The sequence below is a fragment of the Micromesistius poutassou genome, assembly GCF_964030765.1.
Source record: "Micromesistius poutassou genome assembly, chromosome: 14".
NCBI classification, from domain to species: domain Eukaryota; kingdom Metazoa; phylum Chordata; class Actinopteri; order Gadiformes; family Gadidae; genus Micromesistius; species Micromesistius poutassou.
Genome location: NC_140284.1, coordinates 2,736,456 through 2,762,967, shown reverse-complemented (window position 1 = coordinate 2,762,967; position 26,512 = coordinate 2,736,456). Strand labels below are relative to the sequence as shown.

General features: G+C 44.3%; 1 protein-coding gene across 1 annotated transcript in view; it reads left to right on the top strand.

Annotated features, from left to right (window-relative positions):
- Nucleotides 1-1,845: 1,845 nt before the first annotated feature.
- Nucleotides 1,846-26,512, top strand: part of LOC311358747 (mannosyl-oligosaccharide 1,2-alpha-mannosidase IB-like) — a gene marked incomplete at its 3' end in the record, with an annotated part of 68,575 nt that continues 43,908 nt past the window's right edge. Inside the window, 3 exon segments of the mRNA XM_084478873.1 lie at nt 1,846-1,878; nt 3,605-4,121; nt 25,307-25,568. Coding sequence (XP_084334999.1) covers nt 3,808-4,121; nt 25,307-25,568 — 576 coding nt within the window.

The following is a 26,512-nucleotide window of genomic DNA, read 5'->3' as shown; positions in this document are numbered from 1 at the left end:
TCCAGCGGTGGAGCCTCATAGAGGACTTAGTGGTGATCACAGTCCCATTCTGCACCACAGCACAGCAACTAATTCACTCACCCAGGGCTGGCCAGTAAATCAGCGGGCACCGCCGTGACTGTATAAAAAACCCCAAGCCCTGGCTGCTGCTGGACAGCTCAAGGACCTGCTGATGGACAGAGCTCAGCTCCCCAGACTCAGCAGAATACTTGGATACAAGGGGGCTGTTTATGGAGGGGTAGATGGTGGGTACAGGGAAGCTCTTCATGTGTGTTTTATAGATAGATGGAATGTTACAGTGGTTCTTCATGTGTGTTTTATAGATAGATGGTGTGTTGTGTGGTTCTTCATGTGTGTTTTATAGATAGATGGTGTGTTATGTGGTTCTCTATGTACAGATGCTGTGTAACAGTGGTTCTCTATGTACAGATGGTGTGTTACACACACACACACACACACACACACACACACACACACACACACACACACACACACACACACACACACACACACACACACACACACACACACACACACACACACACACACGATAATCAATATTGTACGTTTTGGGTTTTCCTTTAAATAGATGAATGTATGCAGAAAAGGCTCAAATTGGTTCATAAGAGCAACAAGATTGCTTTTATGAACCACGCTCAAAATGTCCCAGACCCCCAGACCGCAACTTAACGTTGTCGCCGCCCCCCCCCCCCCCCCCCCCCATCTAGGGATATGAGATGAAAGTGTTGCAATTCAACTAAACAAATGGGCTTACTTTGTGTTATTTTTCCAATTTGCTGGCTTCTAAAAATCTATGGCCAGAATGCAAATCTAAGCTAAAAAGAGCCATGTACACTACTTACAGCGCTACCATATTACAGTATTGGTTTGAGGTTATAGCTACAGGGGTCCTTGGTCAGTGTGTGGAAGTACTTGATTTGAAAGATAAATAATTTGACATCTGATACCATCAGATATGGATATGAGGGTATGAGTATAAGACAAAAACAACATGTCTTGTGTTGGGAAAAAGAGAAAAGCAAGTTCTGAATGGAAGCCAGGGGAGCAATATAATAACGTACCTGCTAGACAAACTGTCAAACACTTTTTTGAGTGTATCAATAAGAACATCTACTGTAGCAGCAGCTAGTGCAGAATGCTTTTTTTTTTATTTTTTTTTTATAATTCATGCGTTATAAAAACATATAACCTAGCACATATGTACACACACACACACACACACACACACACACACACACACACACACACACACACACACACACACACACACACACACATATATATATATATATATATATAGTATTTTATATGCGCCCCTGAGAATGCTGACAACTTGGCAAATACATTTCCTGATTTTGATGGGGAAAACGGCAGCGTAATCTCCTTATTTTATCTTGGCTAAACTATATTGAAGATGTCTGCATGTGCCAAAAATTCCTAGCCGTCTAGATTAAAATATGTCCGAAGAAATTGGCAGATGGTCCCTAATGTGGCCAGGATGAGTAGTGGATGTTCGAGCGCCGAGCAGAAGCAGCAGCAGCTCTAGTAGTCGGCGGTCGCTGTCTGACAGTGACCCACCATCAACATCCAATATACCGCCAATGAATTAAATCAACGGGCGCATCGGGACTGGATATCGCGCTTTAACGTTTCATTGTGGACATGAGGACATCTGATAAAACGTCATTTCCTAAAAGGTGGACTAAAAAGCTTCTCTCGCCTCGGTTTTCGCCCAGCATATGAAAGGTGATGCCGCAGCACAGCCACAGAGAGTCCGCCTCTCCGGGTCCACGACCCGCCTGGTAGTAGCATTAGCTCCACGGCTAGCAGCACAGCCTCAGAGGACCGCCTCTACGGGTACACCACCAGCCTGTAGCATTAGCTCCACGGCTACTACCAACAACACATTAGAATGGGGGAAGAGTTGAATTAATTCATTTCAAGCTAAAGCTAAAATCCTGTTCGATACATGCGTACACCAGATAGTAATTATTGTACAGTGTCGCTTCTAGCTTTCTCGCAGTTTCACTTCAGTCATTTCATGAGCCGCGTTGTGTATTATGTTAACACAGCAGAGGCTAGCGCCGTGCTAGCGGCGGAGGATGAACTTGGTATTGTGCGGAGCTACGGAGCGGAGCAGGCCGGTGAGAGGGAACGACGAGCCGGGGAGAGGGAGCGATGCAGGTTGGGGAGAGGAAACGACAGGCCGGGGAGAGGGAGCGACGCAGGCTGGGGAGAGGAAACGACAGGCCGGGGAGAGGGAGCGACGCAGCCGGGGAGATGGAGCGACAGGCCGGGGAGATGGAGCGACAGACCAGGGAGAGGGAGTGACAGGACGGGAAGAGGGAGCGACAGGACGGGGAGAGGGAGCGACGCAGGCCGGGGGAAGGAGCGACGCAGGCCGGGGGAGGGAGCGACGCAGGCCGGGGAGATGGAACGACGGTCCGGGGAGAGGGAGCGACGCAGGCCGGGGGGAGGGAGGCCAGTGGAATACATAAATACAGCGGCCTCGATCAACACACCGTGTCGGTAAATTAGCTTGTTACTAATGACAGGTTAATATTATAAAATCCTTTCAATAAATATAAGTATTTCGGAGAACGTCAAGTTTCCGTTCAGCTTTGCTTAATTGATTAACGTGAACCGAAATCATCTTCACGGTGTTTTCCTTTCAATGCTATAAGTAACGTCATAGTTTCGGATTCATCTTGCTGTGATGATTGCATGACGTTTAGCGACCTATTTTCCAAAATTAATAACTAAGAGGATAGCGATGAACATTAAACGATGTGTGCACATTGATGTATGTTCAGTACAATCGGGATTGGGCATCCGTGTCCAGTAGTCTGAGTCTCACTGATGGAGCAGAATGATCAAACGGTTTGTGTTCGACATGCGGACACACCACACCACGCCCCAGGTTCTGTTGATCTCATGTTCAAATGTGTATTACCATGGCACCATATCCGACCAACATCTACAACCAACCCATACTGCTGAATTGGTTCATTGAGTTAGCGCTCCGCCGCATCCGTTCTTCACGGCCGTCGCCACAGGAGAGGCGGCAGGTGTTTGGTGATGTCGGCGCTCTGCTGTTGCACAATCTGTAATGCTGCACCGACATCCACAGCTATTTCCCCTCACGACTCACTGTACCGGTTTAAAAAATCTCTTCGCTTTGAATCTCTTGAGATTTTCACGCCGTTCAAGTATCTTGGCTATAATAACTATTTACTCATGAGAACTGTCAATGTTAAAGCTGACATGTTTTTAATGTTCTAGGCTAACACGCTGACAGCATGCATTTGCTTATATAACATGCATCATCGATCTTGAGATGACTGCCTTGGATTTGATTTGCTAATTATATAGCTGCAACTCATTCACTTTCCATTTAGCTTGTGTGTAAAATACAATGTGAAAGGAGTAAAAACCTGTAAAGGTAACTCAATGACCACTCCATCTCATGTCATTATCTTAATGGGTACCCATTCATTAACCATGACACACATGGCACATATGCTAAGGAATTATTAAACTCAATGCTTTGGTGCCACTCAGTACCTGCTGTGTTCCCCTTCAGAACCGAGATGACCGTTTCCCTGGCGACAAGACACCCCATCCGCAAGGGATATCAGCCCGGCTTGGTTTGTGGACAGAGCACCGCTGGGATGAGATAATACAGCTCGCCTTGGCCGCTTCATCCTGCTGCTACACCAAGCTCCGTGGCTCCACCTGTAGACCCCAGAGCCCTCCCCTGCTAGCCCCACCACCTCCAGTGACACCATGACCACGCCCGCGCTGCTGCCGCTGTCCGGGCGCAGGATCCCGGCTCTGTCGCCCGGCGCCTCCTCCTTCCCGCACCATCGCGCCACGCTGAGGCTCTCCGAGAAGTTCATCTTGCTCCTCATCCTCAGTGCCTTCATCACGCTGTGTTTCGGGGCCTTCTTCTTCCTGCCCGACAACTCCAAGCACAAGCGCTTCGACCTGGGCCTGGAGGACGTGCTCATCCCCCACATCGACGCCCCCAAGGTGGGCAAGCACGCCGCGGGGCAGGTGGTCATACACGGGCAAGGAGGACACGATGAGCACAGACACAGGTAAGCAGAAACGCTGCAGTGTGCTGTTCGCTGTTTGGCTGTTCTGGATGAGTTTGCTGCACCTGCTGTTATGTTAAGTATATGTTAATAAGACCGGCATGCAAAAACCCATCTATATCATCACAGTTCAGGGTGGAGTAAAGCCCTGATTGAGTGACAAATATTTAAGGCTGGCAAATACATATGTCATTTTTTTTGCTATCTTAATTTCTTCATCCAGGGACCACCCCTATCTGGGCCCCTCCGGGCCCCCCTTCCCCTTCCCAAAATAAAAGGGGGGCCCGGAGGGGCCCAGATAGGGGTGGTCCCTGGATGAAGAAATTAAGATAGCAAAAAAAATGGCAAATACATATGTCATTTTTTTTGCTATCTTAATTTCTTCATCCAGGGACCACCCCTATCTGGGCCCCTCCGGGCCCCCCTTCCCCTTCCCAAAATAAAAGGGAATTTAAACATGTGGAAAGCAGTGGAAAAACCCATTGAACAATAACATTCCCAATTTTGAGTTCATTGTTACCATTGTTTAACCTGACTCTCGCCAGATGAATTTCGTTCTGCCTAGCTCCACTCATCCATCTGGGATCGCTCCCGTTGGGAGGTATTTGGGGACTACCAGAAAATGATAGAGCCAATCAGGACCGCTGGGCGGGATTTTTCTAGATGTGACGTAGCAGAGAAGCGACTGTTTTGATTCAGTCAACAATGGCGGCTCGCATCGAGGAAGCAAGCGTCAACATTGATGCTGCTATTTCATCCGTGTTGTCCAATCTAGTGAATATTCTTTCTTTAAAAGAACATCAGAGAATGGCTCTGAAGGATTTTGTTGGTGGAAACAATGTTTTCGACCTTCTCCCGACCAGGTTTGGCATGTCAATAAAGATGACGGACAAGTGGTTTATCCAAACATATGCAAGGATTTTTGATAAGGCCCGGCCTTCTAAAACACTTCTCCAATGGAGCGACCCCAGATGGATGAGTGGAGCTAGGCGGAACGAAATTCATCTGGCGAGAGTCAGGTTAACCATTGTTGGCTATTAGAAATACAATTGCAACTCCAATGAAATTATTAGCATGCAACAGGAGACATGTATTTCATAGATGTGCACATGCACAGCAATGGTGATATATTTCCATCTACACAAACTTGCCAACCTTAGAGGCCAAAAACCACAGAACATTTTGTAGCTGTGGATGTTTTACCCGGAACAGAACCTAAATGTGAGTCTTCTGACACGCGTTATCTATACACTACACAAGGCGCTCCGTGGTGACCCACTTTATATTGAAGCACTGCCGTAACTGAGTCCGACTCTCGGACCAAAGTGACCTTCGCCAAACAGCACTCGTGATGTTTCGGCTAGTAGGAAGAGTAGACTGCACAGTGGCCCAATATTTAATATATCCCTATCAATCGATTGGTCGTAGAGTTTGTCGAATTTGAGTCGGCCATGGTTTTACTTGGTTGCCTACAGCCCTACTGTCAATACCACCATATCCCCTTTACTTTCAGGGAAACACAGGAAGAAGTTATCCAGGATAGAATTGATCTATTTCTGTGTAGATCTGGCTTACTTTGATGTGCTACTATAACATCTGGCACGTGCTACTATAACATCTGGCACATGCTACCCACCAAGGTAATGTGTACGGCGGTATGTCCTCATGTAACAACGTTCTTACTCTAACGTCATAAAGTAATTTGTACCTTATTGTTTGGACCATGGATAAGTGCTTGGCTACCCCACGGTTTAATTTGCCACATAATGTAAGCTACAGCTGTTTTAAGTACTCGACTCATCTAGATTTAGGATGTTATTGTGACGTTAGCTTACGTTACTTGAGGCAGTGAACTATTAGATGTCTAAGCCATCTCTGTCCAACTCTTTGTCCACGTTTCTCTGCCCTGTTCTGTACCATGTGCTGTAAATGGATCTCTATAACGTGAGCCCGAGGTCTGTGATGAGATGCTAAACCACAGTGTGTGTTATTGGAAGAGGGTGAAGTGGTCAGTTTCAACTGGCTGGCTCTTATTTAACACACAGTTACTGGCAGTAAGTCTCCAAATTCTAGGCCATAATGGTTGCACTGACACATTATTTGTCTATTGTCCACTATCCCATTGTTGATTGATATTTTACCTTGTTAGGTTATTTCTAACAAGGTAAAATAATTGCCTTATTAGCATCTGAAGCAGATATTGTTGTGTGATTGCATCCCCAAGTAAGAAAAGGTCATACAAAACAACACTGTTGTGGCCTGGTTTAATTTCAAAGTTAATAAACCTTAATGATCAAATCGCACCCCTCCACTCCTTGCCCTGACTCTAATATCCTATTTCACTTGCAAGATGCTGCAAGATGCTGCTCTAAATGTGTCCAGATGGGGAGGCTGTGCTGCCGCCACCACAGGTGTTAAATGGCTTCTCTCTTCAGGTACTTCAGGTAGGGAGCATTGAATGTTGGTCAGGCATTGAGGGTTGGTTCATTCCTCTATCCACAATGGAGAGCCTTCCCCTGACTCACCATGCTTCCTGCAGCAGATAACCTCAGCGTATTGTTGCCTTGAGGCGCCGGTCATGAAGTGTGCTGCATACAGATGCAGTGGATTCCATTTGCCCACTCTACACTCTGGTGTACAAACATTGGCAGATTGTCATGAGACACGTGTGCGAGGGCCGTGATTATTACGTCAGTGTTTGGTTTACACCGCTTGCGCACTTCATGCCCAGCAACTATATATTTGGATTTAGTGATTGTCAGAAGAAAGTGAGCGTGGGGAGACGACAGATGAGACGTGCCACTGGATAAGAGGCAGGAAGAGGTCCTTGTGACACTATGAAGTGAGTCAACTGAAGTGTTTTGATAGTAGGATTTAAGTGTTGCTTTTTGGGCTCTTTCTGTTAAACTAGATAATGAGCAGGGTTAGATGGTTTGATGAGCAGGAACCCAAGAGTCGGCACAATCTCAGTGTCAACCATAACACTTTGTGCTACATTTAGATATGAACTGACTTATTTTATCATCCGTCATAATCCACATTTAGATAAGTTATAAATGTCAACAAGTCCATGTGTCTACATTTCAATATAAATCATTCAAATGGCAAGACTAATTGATGTCCGTGGCAATATAAGACTTGGCTACTACTGTCACAGTATAGTTGATGTTGAGTTGATTTAATAATCGGCTGGAATATCAATGGCATTGAGATCTAATGAAATTAGTGTTATACTAATGCTATGTCTTTAATAGTGCTCCTCAAACATCATCCTCCTCCAATTGTATTTACTGCAAGCTGAATCCCTGCTGTTCACGTACTTCTCCTTGCTTGTAGCAGCTTATGGCAAAGCCTTCATTGCAGCATGTGTGTGGCTGACTCAGCTGTTTAATACTAAAACCCTGAGGCTCTTGTTGGTTACTTTGGAAGAAGGGGCTTAACCAGAGGACACTGAGCTGTGCTGGTGTTTAAACAGACCCATGGGAGCCGGCACAGTTTCACCTTAATTTCAGATGTCCTGGAACACCTCCCTGCCTCCATGTAAGCCCCTTAATAAAGCTATTAGACCGCGTTCTGAGACAATGCAGCTTGCAGACATATTGGCCCTCTTGCCACACGGCCTGCCCCCATTGGTTCTAGCTGGGTAGGAAGATGTTGATGATGATGATGCAGATGCTTGATAACGGAGGAGGTCAATAAAGGCGGGCAACATGTCAAGAATGCTGCCCAGTTTTCCTAAATGTCTGGCCTGGTGGTCCTGGCTTTGTTGGCCAAGGACAGAGCTCTCTGAACCGGCCCTTTGTCTGCGCGAGGGGGTGTTAGATTTTGGCAACATTACAGGGGGATTGGAAAGAGCAAATTCTTGGATCAGTCACATATAATTTTGCTTGTTTGGTTTCCGCTGTTGCAAGGGTTAAGCCGTAACCCCTCTCTCTATCCTGGTCGCAGTGATTGAATTTGACCTGCAGGGAGGGCTTAAGCCTGCATGTTCAACCTGCTGCATGGAGACGGGACATCCACTTCTGTACTAAAGTTATCTCTTGTTAGCATGATGTAGCATACAGGCATCTACAGTGGTATTCTGAGGATTGAAGAAAGCCTTCATGTGATCTTTAATTAATTTAGCTATCGCTATCACAGCATCATACTTTCACTGTACTGTTTGCACAGCATTGGTAAAGTTGGCAACATGTCTTATTTATTTGGGCTTTCACCTTTTGTCATCTTCCTTAATCCTCCTTCATTTAAAGAGGGCAATTAGCAGGAAATGGGGATCTCTTGCATATGGAAGACTGAATGAAATCATGAATAAATTAAGCCCAATTGATGCATTATAACCGTATGCCCCTGCAGCTGAATAGTGAATCATGCATGGGGTCCCTTATTTATAATGGATTAATTTAGACCCGACCAACAAGTTTACCGCACACGATTATTGGTACGTGCTAGGAGCTAGGAGGCTGGTATGTTGGTAGCTGGTGATAAGCAAGTAGGCTAATGGAATGCTAGCTGGTGGGTGCTAGTAGACCAGACGGCAACAGGGTCTGCTACAGGGCAAGTTGAGGAAACAGTGTGAGGTCTGAAAAGGTCCTAAATCACAATGTTTTTGATAACTTGGAAAATGGCTGAGCTCTGCACTAAGCCTCAATTAGATTTAAAGTAAGCAAGCATAGAGAACTAAAATGACTACCAAGTATATTTAGTATACAATGTAGCAGATGACAAAGACAACCAGTCCTGGGGAGAACCTCGAACAGTAAACAGTTTTGATAATCATCTTTAATTGTTTAAGTGAATCGCCCTAGAACCAGTACTTTACTGTAAACATGATGGCAGTGCCAGAACCAGTACTTTACTGTAAACATGAAGACCACTCCAGAACCAGTAGTTTACTGTAAACATGAAGGCCACTCCAGAACCAGTACTTTAATGTAAACATGAAGGCCACTCCAGAACCAGTAGTTTACTGTAAACATGAAGGCCACTCCAGAACCAGTACTTTAATGTAAACATGAAGGCCACTCCAGAACCAGTACTTTAATGTAAACATGAAGGCCACTCCAGAACCAGTAGTTTACTGTTACCATGAAGGCCGCTCCAGAACAAACTGTGAAGGTCGAAGTTGAATGCATTTATTCGTTGCAATTTTTTATTATTTTTACTTTTAATATTTTTTTACGGTTCTAGCCAGCGATTAAATCTGTTTAACCAATCACAATCAGGAGCTTTGTTAAGGTCACCATGGCCAATTTAGGCTGAACTAACATTCTATATATGTTTCTAAACCTATAAATATTGCGATCTGTTATATGTATTCATCATTCTTCACGATAGAAGTCGGCACTACAAGCATGTCACTGTACAAGCGTACATGTTTACTTGCACGTGACTAAGTCAAGTTATCTTTTATTGTCCCTTTTTGGGGGAAATTCTTTCTCTGCTTTTTGACCCATCCGGGAGCCGGTGAACACACCAGCCGGTGGGCAGCCGCAGTGCAGCACCCGGCATGCAAGTGGGGGTTTCAGGTGCCTTGCTCAAGGGCACCTCATCCATGGATGAGGATGTAGGAGAGTGCTGCACAACTACTCCCCCCGTCCATATCAGGATTCGAACCGGCCACCCTCCGGTTACTTGTCGAACTCCTTAACCAGCAGGCCACGGATCGACTATAGGTTGCTTTCGATGACATTGAGGTGTGCAGTTTTATCGCTTCAATCACTCTTTTTCCAAAAGAGCCAGTTTTTATTTATCGAACAGGGGAACAACATCAAAAGCCAACGTCCCCGAACATCAATGTAATAAATAATAAGCATCCATTTCTCATCCTTCTCCTAATTTACACGACTGGAAATAAATGGGTTTTGTGGTGGAAGGAGTGAGTATAAGATCACAAGGCTATGGTTGAAAAGTCCATCCGTCATTTTGCCAGCACAATTATTATTGGAAAATGCCACATTCACGTCACGGGTGTAAATAATTCTGCTGCAACAATTTTGTCTATTATTTTCGTCATGTACAGTGGGGAGAAGAATTATTTGATACACTGCCGATTTTGCAGGTTTTCCCACTTACAAAAATCAAAAAATTTAAATAAAAAATCATACAATGTGATTTTCTAGATTTTTGTTTTTGATTCCGTCACTCACAGTTGAAGTGTACCTATGATAAAAATGACAGACCTCTACATGCTTTGTAAGTGGGAAAACCTGCAAAATCGGCAGTGTATCAAATACTTGTTCTCCACAGTTGTATATATATTTTTGTTCATGTTTAAGCTTTAACATTAGATGTAATCTGGCTGTGAACTGGCACTCATTGAGGAAGCAATCCGACTTGATGTGTTTATCACACGCATACACATGCCATTAAAAATAAAATTAATCCAATCTTTCCTGTAATTTTCTGGTTTTGATAGAATGTGCAGACGGTTCCTCAACATCCACGTGTTATACTATGTGTGTGCGGGAAGCCTAACCCTCACTTGGATGCAGGCATTAAATAAATCGCTTGTAAGACGATCCACACCGTGGCGTTATGTGTCCGAAAAGCGAAACTTTTTTCAGATGCCAGTCAACTGCTGCTCAAACAGAGCTCCAAGCATACTTCAACAGAACATCTGCTGTGTTGGGAATGGTAGTGGTTATTCACCTGAGAGGGGCTAGATTATGCTAATCGTCCTTGACGTCCAGGCCAGGGGATTTTCAAAATGGCCTGTTCTGTCAATCTTCCGGATCTAATTTGCTCCTCTACTAAAGTCATGGTTAACGCGTGGAACAAGTGGAAGGGCCAGGAATGGGTAATTTTTCATAACCCGTCCTCTTCCTGTGCAACACAACAACACAGTCTACTTGTAGGTAAGCGTGCAAGAGACCTCACCCCATATCTACCTGCTCCTTAATGATCTGTACTCTCTGCAAGTCACTTGCAGCCTTTTCTCGCTGATATTAAATGTCTGTACATTCTGTATGACCTGCCACATGACATGAGATGATGAATGAGACAGCCATTTGGGATCTTTTTAAGATGGTGGAAGTGGTCGGTGGTGTTTCCCCTTCTGCTGTGAACTCGTCAACGACATATTTGCACCTAATGCTAGTCTGTGCTTGGTCAATCTTCAGGTAGCAGAACCATTGCCAAATAAGCAAAGTGGTATGACCTAGAGGTACAATTTCTTAGTCTAAAGTGACAGTTTGGCGACGAAATGACCTGAAATGAGGTCAGAGTACTGGTATTTCCTTCTGTGTATTTCCTTAGGTTTATTTCCGGAACACTGTGTGAATGCGCGTTGTCACGCCCTGAGGTAGCCTATTGTATTCGGCTTGAACGCATTGCAATGGCTCAGGGTGCTGCGACCCAGTCAGTGATTGATGTTGTTAAACGTATGCAAATGTGTTTAAAATCATATTAGCGTTATCACAGCAGATTTTATCACGATAGATATTAATATTGATGTATCGTCTAAACCTACACAAAACACAAATATATAACACCAGTTATACATTCATGTTTTAGAATGAGTCTGTCTTACTCTTTTTAATTTGACAACAGGCTTGACTGCTATTTCATTGTTGCAACAAATCAATTAGTAGATGAATGTATGCTACGGAAATGATAGAGCTGTTATCTGCTGGATGAGTGGCTCTTCATGGTCAATGGGATGGGGCTTATTTGAAACGAGCACTTTGAGAAGTGATCTCGACATCAAGACCATGCAGTGTGGTCATGGTCATATTCTAGAAGCCTATTACCACGTGAGATTACTGGGGCATGGTAAACGGCATAATTATCTGGGCTCCTTCGTGGCTTTACCAGCCAGCAGGCTTGGTGTGTATAAAGTGGAACCAACCTCCAAACGCTGGTTGGTTATCAGCCAGAGTCGCTGGCAGAGAACACCATTAACAGCCAGAGGCCAGCTGCTGGCTGGACTGGTTCACACTGTTGCCATGGAGACACGGATGACCCTTTTAAATGGTTTATGTTCTAAAATATTCCTGGGTAGATTCACAGTGCACAGGAAGTTACTGTATTCATGGCTAGTGTAAGTTGAGTCCTGTGTGCTTCGTGTCTGTGGTGGAAACGGACAGGGTCGTAACAGTCTCCTTCTGCCTTCTCAAACACTTGTAACTGGTTTAAGATTATAAAGCCTGGGAACCCTCAGTCACTCACAGTGAAGGATGACTCGTTCCACCACCAATATAAATTGATGTATGGTTGAGCCATGGGTCCTATGGTCTTGTTTCACTGTGCTAATTTAAACAATGCTATGCTAATACTGCCAACCAGGGTTTCCCAAATCCAGCAGTTGCAGTATTATGACTGAATGTACAGACAAGTTACCATGTCCAAATCTGCCATTATCTGAAGTTTTTTTTTGTCCTGAATTAACTACGATTTACATGTCAGGTCCGGTTCTGAATTAGTTTTCATTCTAAGCCTCAAGGTAATTAAAGCATGACATATTTTACTTGATATTTAGTGAAGTGTTTTTATTTAATTAAGTTCAGCATTTATGAAAGATATTTTGACATGTTCTACATGTATTAAATCCATGTAGCACTTTCAGTTCTTTCAACTGGGATTGAAATGTAATTTACTTTAATCTTAATGAATTTAAAGTAAAGCCCTCTTTGGAAACGTGATCACACCCTTCATTTCCTCGGTGCTTCTGACACTGGCTTCCATGTGTTGTCAGTATGTCAGAGCGTATGTCAGACATAATGTGTTCATTAGAATTCTGTGTCTCTTTACCGCTACTCATGTCTCAATTCCTCTTTCATTCATTTCTGCTGATTCCATCTCCTCTGCTAATAAAGTTATTTTTCTGAAACACAACCGTACTCTTTCGTGTGGGTGTGATGGGTGTATGTGCTTGTGTGTGCGGGTTTGGGAATATAAAAAAAGTGTGAAGAGTAAAAGTCCTACTTTCATGTTTGTATTAGGGGAGACAAATGTAAGTGTTATAAATAGAGGGGGACCTATCCTCTGTGTTCCCTGTCGAATACCCTGACCTTTTCTGCATTCATTTAATTATATAAAGGAAAACGCAAAACGTACTGTGTGTGGGTGTGGGTGTGGGTGTGGAGTTCTACATGTGATATACCCAAACGTAATGGGTGAAGCAAAATGTATTGGGTTACAGTGACATGGAAAGCTCAAATTTCATAGACAAAATTATGGAATAAATAAATAGGCGAGTAATAATAATGTGTAAAAGATCACCATTACGTCAAAGTGAAACCCGTTTAGTCTCCAAATACATATTTCCTAAACGGAATCTAAAATAAATATCATAGGATGATAATAATAATAATGACAATCATTGTAATGTTTCCTCATATAAATGTGGCTACTGGTACACGACAACCCACTGGTAACACACCGTCTCATTCCTCAAATCCTGGCAGCACACAATCGTCTTTACCTCCAGCTGACTGACGGAATGCCAAACAGTGGAGGTGTTTATGCTAGCGCATACATCTGGAACTGGAGTTTCTGCACCAACTCATTAATAATGCATTGATGCATGTACAAACATCAGGATATCATCTTCCACTGAGGTTTGATTCGTACAGTCTCTTCTAAATCAGAGTTTAACATTCAGCTGCTACTCCGGTGTGTGTGTGTGTGTGTGTGTGTGTGTGTGTGTGTGTGTGTGTGTGTGTGTGTGTGTGTGTGTGTGTGTGTGTGTGTGTGTGTGTGTGTGTGTGTGTGTGTGTGTGTGTGTGTGTGTGTGTGTGCACAGGAATGGGTTTTCCCTGGAGCCTGGGGATAACTCACTGTTTGCAGTGTGTTGTGTGCATGTAGTCTCTTCTGCTCATGAAGTCAGTTCTGCATCCACACATACATTTTTTTTAAATTCAAATAAAATATATTCAAATAAATAAATAGTATTAAGTATATTCACTGCTAGCTATATATATATATGTATATACTTTTTTTTTTACTAACGTGACTCAATGTTGTGTTTTTCCCTGGAATGTCGTCCAACTGGTGCCTGGTTTAAGTTTCTCTTTCTACCGGTCAGGGTAGAAGATTTTCCTTGCCCATGTAAAGGCTTAAGTCGGCTTGAGTAACTCTTAAGGGGTTTTAGGGGTCGTTGAATGTTGGACCTGTCACGTTGGCTTTAAAAGCGTGAGAAAATAACTTAAACTAGACCACCCGATTTAAAGGGATATCCCAGAGCCCAGCCTATGAACTGCTGTGAGCTTGTTTTTCAGTACACAGTACACAGCATGGTGGATATGGGTGAGATGGTATCAATGTGAAGTTCAGCAACACTGACAAACTATTGATCATACACTTTTGTTGATTTCATTCATACAGCTGTTTTATAGACATTTATTCTTATTATTACACTTTTGAGATGAATTTACTCTTTTTATTTGTATTTTGTTGTTGGTTCAATAATAAATGAATTAAAGCTAAGGTAATCAATCTTTTTAAGAATAATTTTTAATTACAATGTCCTTTGGTCAAGTACTGTGAAAATATGTTTTAATAGTTTTTTCGTTGCAATTTGAATCAGTCAGTGTCTAATATTTAGCATATAGTACTTCTACTTACCTAGTTCCTGTATCTGTTAATTTATGGCAAGTCAACAACGTCATCTTATCGCATGCGTTTCTCATATCGGGTAACCCTACTGGTGAGGGTGTCACAGACTGAAGTAGAAAGTTAAGTATCAAACCCTGTTTCCAGCTTAAGTCACATCCTGCCAAGTATATTGACTACTCTGCTGTCACCTCCTGTCTCTATTTGACTCTGAAGTCAGATCTTCTAGCTGATTCTCATTTCCATCCAACATATATTTACCATCTAGTTGACTTGAGTCATATCTAACCTCTATCTGGCTTACTTTAACAGTGCCTCCTGCCTCTATTTAGCAGACTCTGTCACTTGGAGCCTCTATCTAACTGACTGTGACGTCACTTCGAGCCTCTAGCTAGCTTATTCTGTGGGTCCACTGAAGATGCATCCTATTCTGGACTTGTGCCAAGCCTGTCATCATCATCTCCTTTTTGGCTCTGTTAAAATTTATATATTTTTTGCTGACTCCTACATTCGTGTTTAACTGCAGCTCCTGTCAGAAACACGGGATTGTTTACTGAAAGTAACATAAACAGGTTGTTTAAAAGATACGAAACAATAGTTTGGACAGAGCCAGCCCACGAAACACTGCTGAATTGTAGCGGCAGCCTCCTCGTCTCCTTGACAACGCCGTACTCTCCTGAAAAAGGGAAAGACACCTAACTATAGTCACCCTTATTCCCACGATGCATGAGAAAGAGCATTGTGAATAGAAACTGCATTTGAGCGTAGCTTTGAGATCATTGACTACATCTCCTCACATGACGGTGACGTCTCTGGTGTGTATCCTGGTGGTGGTGAAGCCTTCCCCACCGTCTCCTAATGAGGGTACTCTCCCCGCTCAGCAGCCTGAGTGGACTACAGCTGGGAGCTGCTGATGTCATGTAGCGATAAACTGTGCACACAGCAGCCCTGCCAGTGGACTCTCCGCTCCATTACAGGCTGTGCATTACACCACAACCCCCCCCCAGGGAGGGAGGGAGATGGAGAACAATCCTAATGCAGGAGCTGATTATTGTAGTGTGTCTGTGTGCTTGACCAGCTTGAACTCACCTGGAGTGACCGTGTTCAGAGGTGGGGACACAGGCAGAGGTGGGCAGACTGGCTCTATCTGGCAAGTCTATCTGGCAAATTCTTTCCACTCCCTTTCTTAAGAGAGTCTGGACTTTGCTGAAATCAATTGATTTGAAGCCATGACTTGACAGGAAACACATTCAGCCAATTGGAATAACGCGACAGCACCGACAGGGCAAGATAACACATCCAGCTTTTTACAAATACGGCCGGAAGACTGATGAACAGTGCACATTTATGTCTGTTGGCTGTTATGGTATATGTTTCTGCTAAAGCTGATGCCATGGCTGCTTCCATGCGACCATCTTCTACCAGACCACAGTGACATGAGGAACTGTGCTCTCTACTGCAGCGCTTCCCGAATTTCTCTCTGAACCACTGCACGCTTTTACAGCAAACTACCGTCCAATCCATCTAACCACAGCCAAAAAAACACCTGTTGAAATCTAAGTGCCTCTGTACCAAATGGTGTGTGCGTCCACTGGCCCTTTCTGTCTCATTAGATGAATAGCTACAGCTACATGCACACAGGCATTCTGATATTTTAATGAGGCTTTATGAATTGTGATGAATGTGTTGCGGATTATAATGTGTTTGTACCATGTTTTAAAATTATCTGTGTATGTGGTCTAAAGAGGATGCTCTTCAGGTAATTATGACAATCCAAATGAGCAAGCGGAACCTTTCAGTTGTCTCTCTCTTTCATTAACTAATCCCCGCCTCCTATGACAACAGCAGCCTCTGATTGGAGGCTGCTGTTGTCATCAGAGGCGAGTTTTAGTCAATTTGTTATAAAGGGCTGGCTGTTGAGCAATTCAGCATGTGCCCAGCAGAGAGATAGATGGACACACAGAACGACAAGTACAATTGATATAGAAAAACTATGGAACCTGAGAGGACAATAAAGTGAGAGAAAGATTACTGAACTGCTACAATTAATCAAGCAAAGCTGTTCTCTGCTCGAACCAGGGCAGTAGCTAGACTATAGACTGCCATCAGGTTAGAGAACAGGATCAAGAGAGTGATATATGATGCCCAGTTTAAACTGGGCATCATATATCCAAGAGCTGTACCTACAATAATAATGTCAGCTTGATAATTACGTAATGGACTCCAGTTACAATGTTTTCCTTTTAGGTTGGTCATCCATTATAGTTTGTGTGTGTTTTTGTTTGTTTGCATATGCTCTTGAACAGCGCTTGTGCTGCTGTGCAATTTAATTTAAATCCATCAATTAAATTCAATTTAAATCCAATCCATCTTTTTTGTTTTATGGTAATTTACTGTACTCCCAAGTCCAATATAATGGAAGCCATTTTTTTAATTCTTCCAATGTAACCAGGTCAGCGTCATTCCCATTCGTGGATCCAGAAGCCACTGATTTCATCCTAATACTAACGTTATACTGTAGTGTTGCTTTTTGAAGCGTCATTCAAATAACACTCGTACAGATGGACAGATGGATGGATAGATGGAGCCTCTCTCCCACTGTGAAGAAGTCCTATGGACAGGCCCTGTCTCTGCCCTTCTGCTTCTCTCCAGGCTTTGAATTTAATTTGATTGAAAATATTTTTATTTCGAACAAGAAAAAAAAAGAAGCAATAAACAAACAAACAATACAAATAAAATGATGAAACAAGTGGACGGTTACAATTAAGTAATATTTACAAACAGTGAAAACAACAAATTAAAAGAAACTGTTTAACACTTGCTGTACCCGTTCAAAAAGGGATGAGAAGAAGAAAAACATATTTAATCATCTCACCCCTTCTCCCTAAATGATTGATCCATAATGGGTTATCAGCTTCCTAATTACTGATATAAAATTCCTTAACAAAACGATACATTGGAAAACACAGCGTGCGCTTTATTTTCTGCAGCCAGAGAGGAGCTGGGGACATTCAGTCAGGCCTGGGTGGAGATCACCGTCCTGGACGTAGATCAGGATATCCTGGAGACAACAAGCGTATGTCTCTTCACATAATACAAAAAAAGCACATTGTTCGGATGAGAAACGCCAGATCAGTCGCTCTAACGCCATTCATTCACCAAATTCCCAGACCCGAGGTTCCCCACAGAGACAGAAAACCGTGCCCCCAAGCTCATTGTTGTTTCTCCTGGCTTTCCAATGACCCGTTAAAGAAAGAGAGGGAGATGTTATTTCAGACTGTTGTGTTACCGGAGCAGTGATGGCCCCTGCAGATACACAGGTATTCTGAACCCATCACAACCAAGTGGGTCACTGGGAGAACCCGGACGGGTCGTGGAACACAGACACCATCCCCACCTCTCCCTGCTGGCCCCTTCTACCTCCCTATTGTCTGTGGACCAGGGTCTATTAGACCTGCCCACATCACTTGATACCACTGGGGATTGTTCCCTGGGGGGCTCTCTGGCTGAGGGTCCTCTGACAGTCAGGAAAACGCACGCACGCACGCATGCACGCACGCGCGCACGCACGCACTAGTGATGGATTTCATGATTCTTTCCCTTGATTCAGTTGCGTCGGTCAGTTCGCCAAGAAGAATCATTCAGAATCGTTTGTTCGTTCAGTCGCGTTTCCGGTAGTGGTGAATCATGAAATGCACGGTTCTCAGCTGAGTCAGTCAGACTCAGCTCCTCCCTCGTTCTCTAACGATCGTGCAGACGGTCATCAATCAACACACAACATTACAACTAAGTTCCTTTCAGCTGAGGAGCGCTTCATGTTCGGAATCGGGATGTTGTTGCCCAGGCCAGTCCCTCTTCACCACTCTGCTAACTTAACACAGTGAACAGTGAGTCAGCGAGTGGGAGTCGAGTCTGGGTGAACGAACGATAGAGACGAACGAGAGAGAACTGAAACAGGGAATCAGGTCGGTTTGTTCTTGTTAAAGAGCCCTTCGAAAATGATTTGGTCGCACATGACCCATCACTAACGCACACACACACACGCACGTGTACGTACACATGCACATACACGTATACACACAAACAAAGCAGGCTCCCCTGTCAGGGAGAGGGCCTGCAGAAGAGACTCCTCTTGAATAGAGGTGAAACAGTGGCAGCCATTGTGGTGATGCACCTTGTTCTATTTGGTCATGGATCATGCTGGTGCTTTAGCAGAATCCTTTTGATTCATGTTTCATTTGGTCGACATACTGCACTTTAATCATGTTTAATATTTGTGCTGCCCTGATCCGGTTTGGGGAAGTTAAATCCAATCTTAACATACACCACAGGATAATCTTCTAAAGAAATTGTGAGAACAATCCAGAATTTGGGGCTTTGCTGACCAGAGTTGGAAGGGAGAAATCAGGCACAAAATTTATAATAATCATTTATGGTGTTGTGTTGTACTGTGTGTTGCATAATGACTAGTGGACTACTATTATGTACAACTCGGCAACTAGAACAAATAAGTGCCCTTGAAAAGTAAAAAGCAAAGTCGAGTAGAGTTAATACTATAGAGTAAATTCCAGAGCCCATTCAAAGAAATAAACTTAATCTCTTCGAAGAAAATACACAGTGCAGAGAAAAAGTGGCGTGCAAAATTGGAATGGAGGCATCGATAAAGGTCATAGTTACCAAATATATTGACCACAGTTTGCCTAAACCCCCACAATTAATGTGGTCCGCTCCACATACAGCCATTTGCATTTGCTTGCTCTGCGCGGACAGTAATTAGCACCTTCTCAGGGCTTGGAAACAAGCTTAATGTAACTAGTTGGTATTCATGTATTCTGAAATTAAAGGGAGCATGGTACACTGTTGGAGAAAGCTGACTTCCCATTTCCATTTCCCCTTTGCTCATATGGTTTAGAGTAAATAAGATAACATAAGAGATTTCCATACGAGTAGAAGATAAGGAGGTTTTGGATGGAAGGTAACTAGAGCCTCAACCAGGTGTCTTTCCCTGGATGACACTGCATTAGTGCTGCTTAGTGTAATCACTGCTGCTCTGTATGAGAATGTCCTTTACCATTGCCTCCGGAACCTTTACTTTGTTATGTGGTATACTGTTGCTCTTAGTGAAACGGATGTTAGGCTGCAGAGACCTGACTGGATACTATGTGCTTTATTCATTAGCCATTATCCACTTGCGATGCACATTCACTGCCCTCATGTTTACCCGCATTGTCTGTTAAATGTGTCAGGTCAATTATCTCAATGACTACATTTAACGAGAAGTGTCTAATTGGAGATGGTGAAGGGCAGAATCTTCTTCCATAGCAATGTTATCAACCTTCTGTTGTTGGTGAACTGGCCAAGCCTCCAGGACTTTTCAACATCCTTTCCAGGCACTGAAAGGTCAACAATCATTTGTTGATAATAAGCAAATTAAGACTTAATGTGCCTGGCCTGCAATTCTGTCCGGGTCTCCGTGTTTCCATGACTATTCATTCATGCGGTCAAAAGTCTTGGATCCTAGACTGAAATCCCACATTGTAATAGGGCTTCTTCACCGTGGCGGCCATACGAGATGGGGATGTGTGGGTTTCCTTGGCTGCTGTCACCCTGCGACACTCCACAACAGCTCTAGGTGTTGTCACAGCTTCCAGTGGCTGATGCAATGAGGAAGTGATTAGTGAAGCTAGACATGATGAGAAGCACAAACCAGGGGGGCGGGCCGTGCCAGTCATCTGATGGTGTCTGGGAGACAGGGAGAGAGGAGGCGCTGTCAGGGCGAGAGATGAGATGACCAAGGGGGCATGTGAAACCTGCAGGATGTGTTGAGGTATGGTGCTGCTGCCTGCTTGCTCTGGCTGCCTGGTTGTAGCTTTCAGGTTAATTGATTCAGGCAGCTGTCAAGGTGCTATTAATTGCATGTCTGACATAGTATTCAACTGGCGAGAGAATCGGCGGGATGCAGAATGGAAATAGGATGGAGGGAGGAAAGGATAGATGGGGTTGAGGTTCACCTTTTGAGGAAGGGGAGGGGGACTGACAGGAGAAGATGATTTGCGTGGGGGTTGATATGTAAATGATGCATCTGCCACCTAATCTATGACCCCCCCCACACACACACATAGTCACATGTAGGCATTATCCTATCTGCCTTCAGCCCCTTTTGCGACATCTTTAAAATATCACATTAAAAAGCATCTTGCTGAAGGCATGTTCCCAGCAAAAGCATAAAGCCATGCCTCTCCTTGGGAGTGTGTATGCATGGTGCGTATATGGATGGTGTGTGTACCGACTGCATAGACACAGTTACCTCTGCAGTCACAGAAGCTGATCCCCTAAAAATAGGCAGTATATTTATTAGTGTGTTAAGGTCCTATTACATTGAACGGGATTCGTTGAGATTTTCTTCCCACGGCGAGTGGCACGGGACAGTACACATACAACGCGATTTTCCTGCGAAAAAGCGATATTCATTTTATTCACATCAAGGTTGAATTGTTTACAGCTCTATCTTGCACCAGAGCTTCAAAACACCTTTTATACAAACGCTATTCAAGGCCATGCAAAGAAAAAACGCAGTATTCTGTGAAACAATGCATGTGTTGTATATGAATTTATTTATTTAATTGTTTATCCACTATTAAGATTCTGGATCACCAAAAAAGGAAAAAGGCAAATCTGCTGCTCTTCCTTCAGGAGAACTGTCAAAATAACGATTGAGGCCTTTTTTGCAGCAAACATGGATGTGTTCAAGAAAGCACTCCCATTAATCATAATCCTCCTCATCCCTGGACTGCCATGCACTAGACTAATTTACACTTGGTTTGGAAGTAAAACTCACGTATAAGGCTATGGAAGTTGATCTATCATTTTCACCTTTGCAATAATTGTTGGAAGATGCTGAATATTGGCGTTGCGAATATTCAAATAGTTTGGACTTTAACAGGTGGAAAAGGCAGTTTGAGGGAGAGCATGGAAGAGCCTCTTTATTAATGGAAATGCACCAAGCAAGCTGGTCTTGTCTGATATACAGGAAGTTACCAGCCAGCTCCCCTTACCTTGTGGCCTGGATGTCAGCGATGAAAATCAATCAATCATCCTTATCTGATGAGGGCTCCCTTTGTCCCCCCTTCTCCTCCTTTGTCACGGTTTCACGTTGATGCTTCAGATATACTCTTCAGCCGCTTACTCTTTCGTTGTCCCAACCAAGAAACGCCAAAGGCGAGGTGTGTGTGGACGCACTGGACATGTAGAGCTGTTCACTGCGGTGTCTGAGAGAGGGTTAAACTTCTCGGACACTTGTAGAATAGCACCACGGTGTATGTGGATGTGTGGAGCTCCATGTTGGGTGTGGTTTATTTACTGTAAATACAGTATACTGTATAAATACAGTATAACGGTATCAAAGAAGTATCACAAAGTTTCCGTGGGTCCTAACACCACCCCCCTGCTTCCTAAGATTCTCAGCCCAAAGTACATTTTATTTAAGTCTCATAGTGTTTGAATTCCAGCTGAAACAATGTGTTCACTTACACGTCAACTAACCTTATATAATAGTCTGCTCGATTTTAGCAACACAAACTGCCTCACATAACACTATGCGGTAACAAATCAATAACAACGGGTCTCTCCTTTTGGCTAATCATACGCACACACTCACACACACATAAGTTCTCTATTTCCTTCCCATGTTTCCCTTAGTCCGATGCAGAGTTCTTATAAGCAGCGACATCCATGAGATGGGGAAGGCACAGCGTACCCACATTTGGATACTGTCGACTTCCTGTTTTTACATAGAACATAGAATGTCTGTAACTGCGGACAGGGATTTGCATCCTCATTCCCAGTCTCTGGCAGGGGTTTCCTCCCAACTCTCTTCTGAGCGATCCCTCGTTCACTAGTCGTCACGCTAGTAACTGGAGCTCTCCTTTACCAGATCGGACTGTGTTTAAGTGGTGCATGTGTCGTGGCAATTTCTCTAGAGATATTGCGTCTAGGATAGATGAGATTTCTAAATGTAAAAAGCGCACAATAACTATAGACAATTAACCTAGGTGTAATGCGTGCATATATTAGACTCCTCTCTAGCAGAGTGAGTCGAGAATACAGTTAGAGTTTTTTTAAACAGTTTCACATCCTCCCCACATTGCAGATGTCAATAATCAAATCAGGTAATGTTAACCTAAGACACAGAGTTGCCTGCGTTCTCATCAAGCAGAAGAGTGCATAAGAGGATGTCTTCTCACTTGTGACCTGTTTACCCAAGTACAAAGGTTAACATGTGGATGACTCTGAGCAAGGTAGGGGTGCTACCCAAGAAAAACGGTTAACATGTAGATAACACTAAGGATGGTGGGGTGGCTGACCCAAGCACAAAGGTCACCATTTAGATGACAATGAGGAAGGTAGGGTGGCTAGGCAATACAAGCAATAGGAAACACAGCTTTAGACAACTAAAAGGAAACAACATATGGCTTTTTCCATCAGACATGACATTTAGATCTGGTTGGACAGGTTTTCGTTGGCGAAACAAAGAAGTGAGTTGCAATAGATGGAATTTATGGGAGCACAGCTGAGGCATTTTCATAAACAACCAAGATGGCTGCCGCTGATGAGTCACACGTTTCGTTGCCCCTATTGGTTGTAGGTCTATCCAATAAGCCTGGAGACCATCTTGATCTCGTGAGTTTTACATTCTGTTCAGTAGAAAGGATCAGTCTGGACCTCTAGCTGCCCCATCTCTCAGTGGGCGGGAGTCCTTACCGTGACAGACAAGTCCTTCAGTCCGCGTAACAATCCAGTCAGAAGAAATGCAAAAACATGTTTTCCACAGAGAAACTCTGCTAGGGCATACTTTTCTTCTTTAATAGTTGAATCGTTGTTATTGAGTCTATTTCTGCAAAAGCTGCACTTGGCTGTAGTTAGTCTCTCTACTAATATTTACGTTTGCACTCATGGCGTCATTTTGGTCTCCAACCCCTAACGTTGCTTAGAAACCAAAATGATCTGAGGGTTCCAGAGTAATGCACATTTATGAATTGGTCTGGCGATGTCGGGCTTGGATATACACGCATTTGGTAACAAACATTATGCGGTGTCCTGAGTGTGTTCTGGTAGATAAATAATCACATTGAAGCACCATGCAGCTCCACAGCTGAGCACACAGACACACACACCCTGAAAAAGTGTGTGTGTGTTTTATATTCATCTAATCAAGGAAAAAACAGCAACTGTGTGACCGTTATTGAGAATAACGGCATCACATGTATAATTATTGTGCCAAGTCAAATCAACTAATGAAACAAATCCATCAATCTCTGTTAAAGTCCATTTCTTTGGCATGTTATCGGAGTTATGTGTAACATCTCTATCCAGCACAAAAATAGTGTTTTCTCTAGGGATTTTTTCTATGATGAAAGGTATAATCTTTAGTGACAAAAAACAAACACTTTAAGAAGACATTCTTAACACAAACATTGACGTAAAGTGCTTGACAGGGAGAAGTGATTGGGTCTGAAAAAGGCTGAAAGATTCTTCTTTAGAGACACTCGGTTGCTCATTGTGCTGTTTTATGGAAGTGAAAAAACAACAAATGATAATGAGGGTTTGTTTGGGCTTTGTTCCTAAACCTCTGCAGCCCGGTACCAGTCCACTTGCGTTGTGGTGGTTGTTTAGAGCGTCTCTGAACCCATGTCCTTGTCCTAACCTGCAGTGTGTTGTTCATGCCTCCCCTCTGGGGACTGAGCGGAGTCAACAGCCCTGGGCTCTACAGATGAGCCAGTCTGAGACTCGTGTCCACAATCCCCATTGGCTCACCTGTCTCATGGAGGGGATGGAAGAGTAGGACACCGGGCACGTCTGCCTGGGTCTGCTGCTCATAGCCTCGTCGTTAAAACCACCAAGTCCCCATAGCTGTTGGACTGGGTTTTAAAGGGCATTTCAATAATCAATGTTTTATTTTGTCGGGCTATTGTGCCTTTTTATATAGACTGGACAGTGAAGAGGGGCAGGAAAGGGTTGAAGAAGATATATATTGGTTTGTATCATAGAGCCGCAGGTCAAAATCGAATTTGTGCTGTACACACGGCGTCTCTGCCTTGTGACCTCGAGTTTGTTATCATTTCAAAGCTTTCTGTTTGTTATTGTTTTCATTAACTTTGCACTTACCCAACTCAGCGATGAGCTGAGGGTTCATTAGGATGCCTAGTGATGAAAACAGAAAGAGAGTCATGTTATCCCCTTATAATCTGTGTTTCACATCCTCGGTTTAGTGAACAGACTCTAAAGTCTAGTCTCTAGATCTCGAGCATGCTGCTACCAGTGACCACACTCCTAGCCACCGTGTTAGCTGTTGTCGAAGAATATTGTTACAAAGAATGAGAAAGAAAGGTCCCCCCCAATATATGGATTTGCGCAAAAAACAAGTCCTGGGAACACTTTTCTGAATCCACCTCATGGATTCAGATGTCAGTCATCTTTAATGATTATGCTGATATATTAATTACTCCTTCTAATGTTCCCTTTTACAAATGTGTTCTGCTGCGTCTGATCCAACCTGATCTGACTTCCTGTCCTCTTCCCCTACCTACCTACTTCCTGTCCCCTCCCCTCCCCCTACCCGCCCACTTCCTGTCCCCCAGGGAGGAAGAGGAGAGCCTGCGGGACAAGATCCGCGCCGACCACGAGCGCGCCCTGCAGGAGGCCAAGGAGAAGCTGCGCAAGTCGCGGGCGGAGCTGCAGGCGGAGATCCAGACGGAGAAGGTGCGGGTGGTGGAGGAGCTGAAGAAGAAGGAGGCGGGGCCCAGGCCCCTCCCCCCGGTCCCCATGCCCAAAGTGGTGGGCGTCAGCGACGGCGAGCCGCCTGAGCCCGCCGTCAAGGAGAAGAGGGACAAGATCCGCGAGGTGAGCCCCCCCCCCCCACCAGCAGTGTGTTCGGCAGTGTGGTGGAGCCCTCTCTTGGCGTGTCAGCCCGGCTCAGGGGGTGTGGGAGGTTTGTTTGTCACCAGGTCGGAGGGAAGAGCTGAACCAGGTTTGGGGAGAGAGAGCTGTTTTCATCTGAATCTGAGGTGTTTTGGTTTTATTTATGTTTGTGTGTGTTGGGTGGCTGATAATATGCCTGATTATGTACATAGTGTGTTGTCTGTGCCAGGTATTCGTAGAGTGCGAGAGCGAGTGCCAGACAAACACTCCACGAGCGTAGCCATAGTCGGGGGCGGCATTAGCTCAGGAGGTAGAGCGGGTTGGCTGGTAACTGCGAGGTTGCTGGTTCGATCCCCGGCTCCTCCTAGCTGAGTGTCGTGGTGTCCCTGAGCAAGACGCCTCACGCCTCACGCATGAATGGGTGAACGTCAGTCAACACTGTAAAGCGCTTTGGATAAAAGCGCTGTATAAATGAGGACCATTTAGTCCTCCAGCCCACGTTTCTTTGCGTCTAAAAAGTGCCGCGTCACTACCTCGTATTGCGTACGCCTCTTTCTATGGGGCCGCGCGTGAGAGCTGATCGCATTCTCAAGAAGAACACCTCCCCGTCCTTCTGTTCGCACATAAACCCTTTTGTTCCCGTCATGATTGTCCTTCGGTGAGTGGGCGCCACACGCTCTAAACCACGCTGTAGCTGGAGGCAGTGCTGGCTGCAGCCAGGCATGACGGTTGGCCTGGTTGCCCTGCACAGCACAGCGCCAACAGTCGTCAACAGAAAAAGGCTGCTGTTCTCGCAGTGCTGCACAAGAGCGCATTGTTTTTAATGCGAACAATCCAAGTTATTTATTTAGATTTCTGCCAGAGGCAGTGGGTTCATTAGCGCTGTGATGTTTCGACAGAGCGTGGCGGTTGTAGGGTCATCGCCG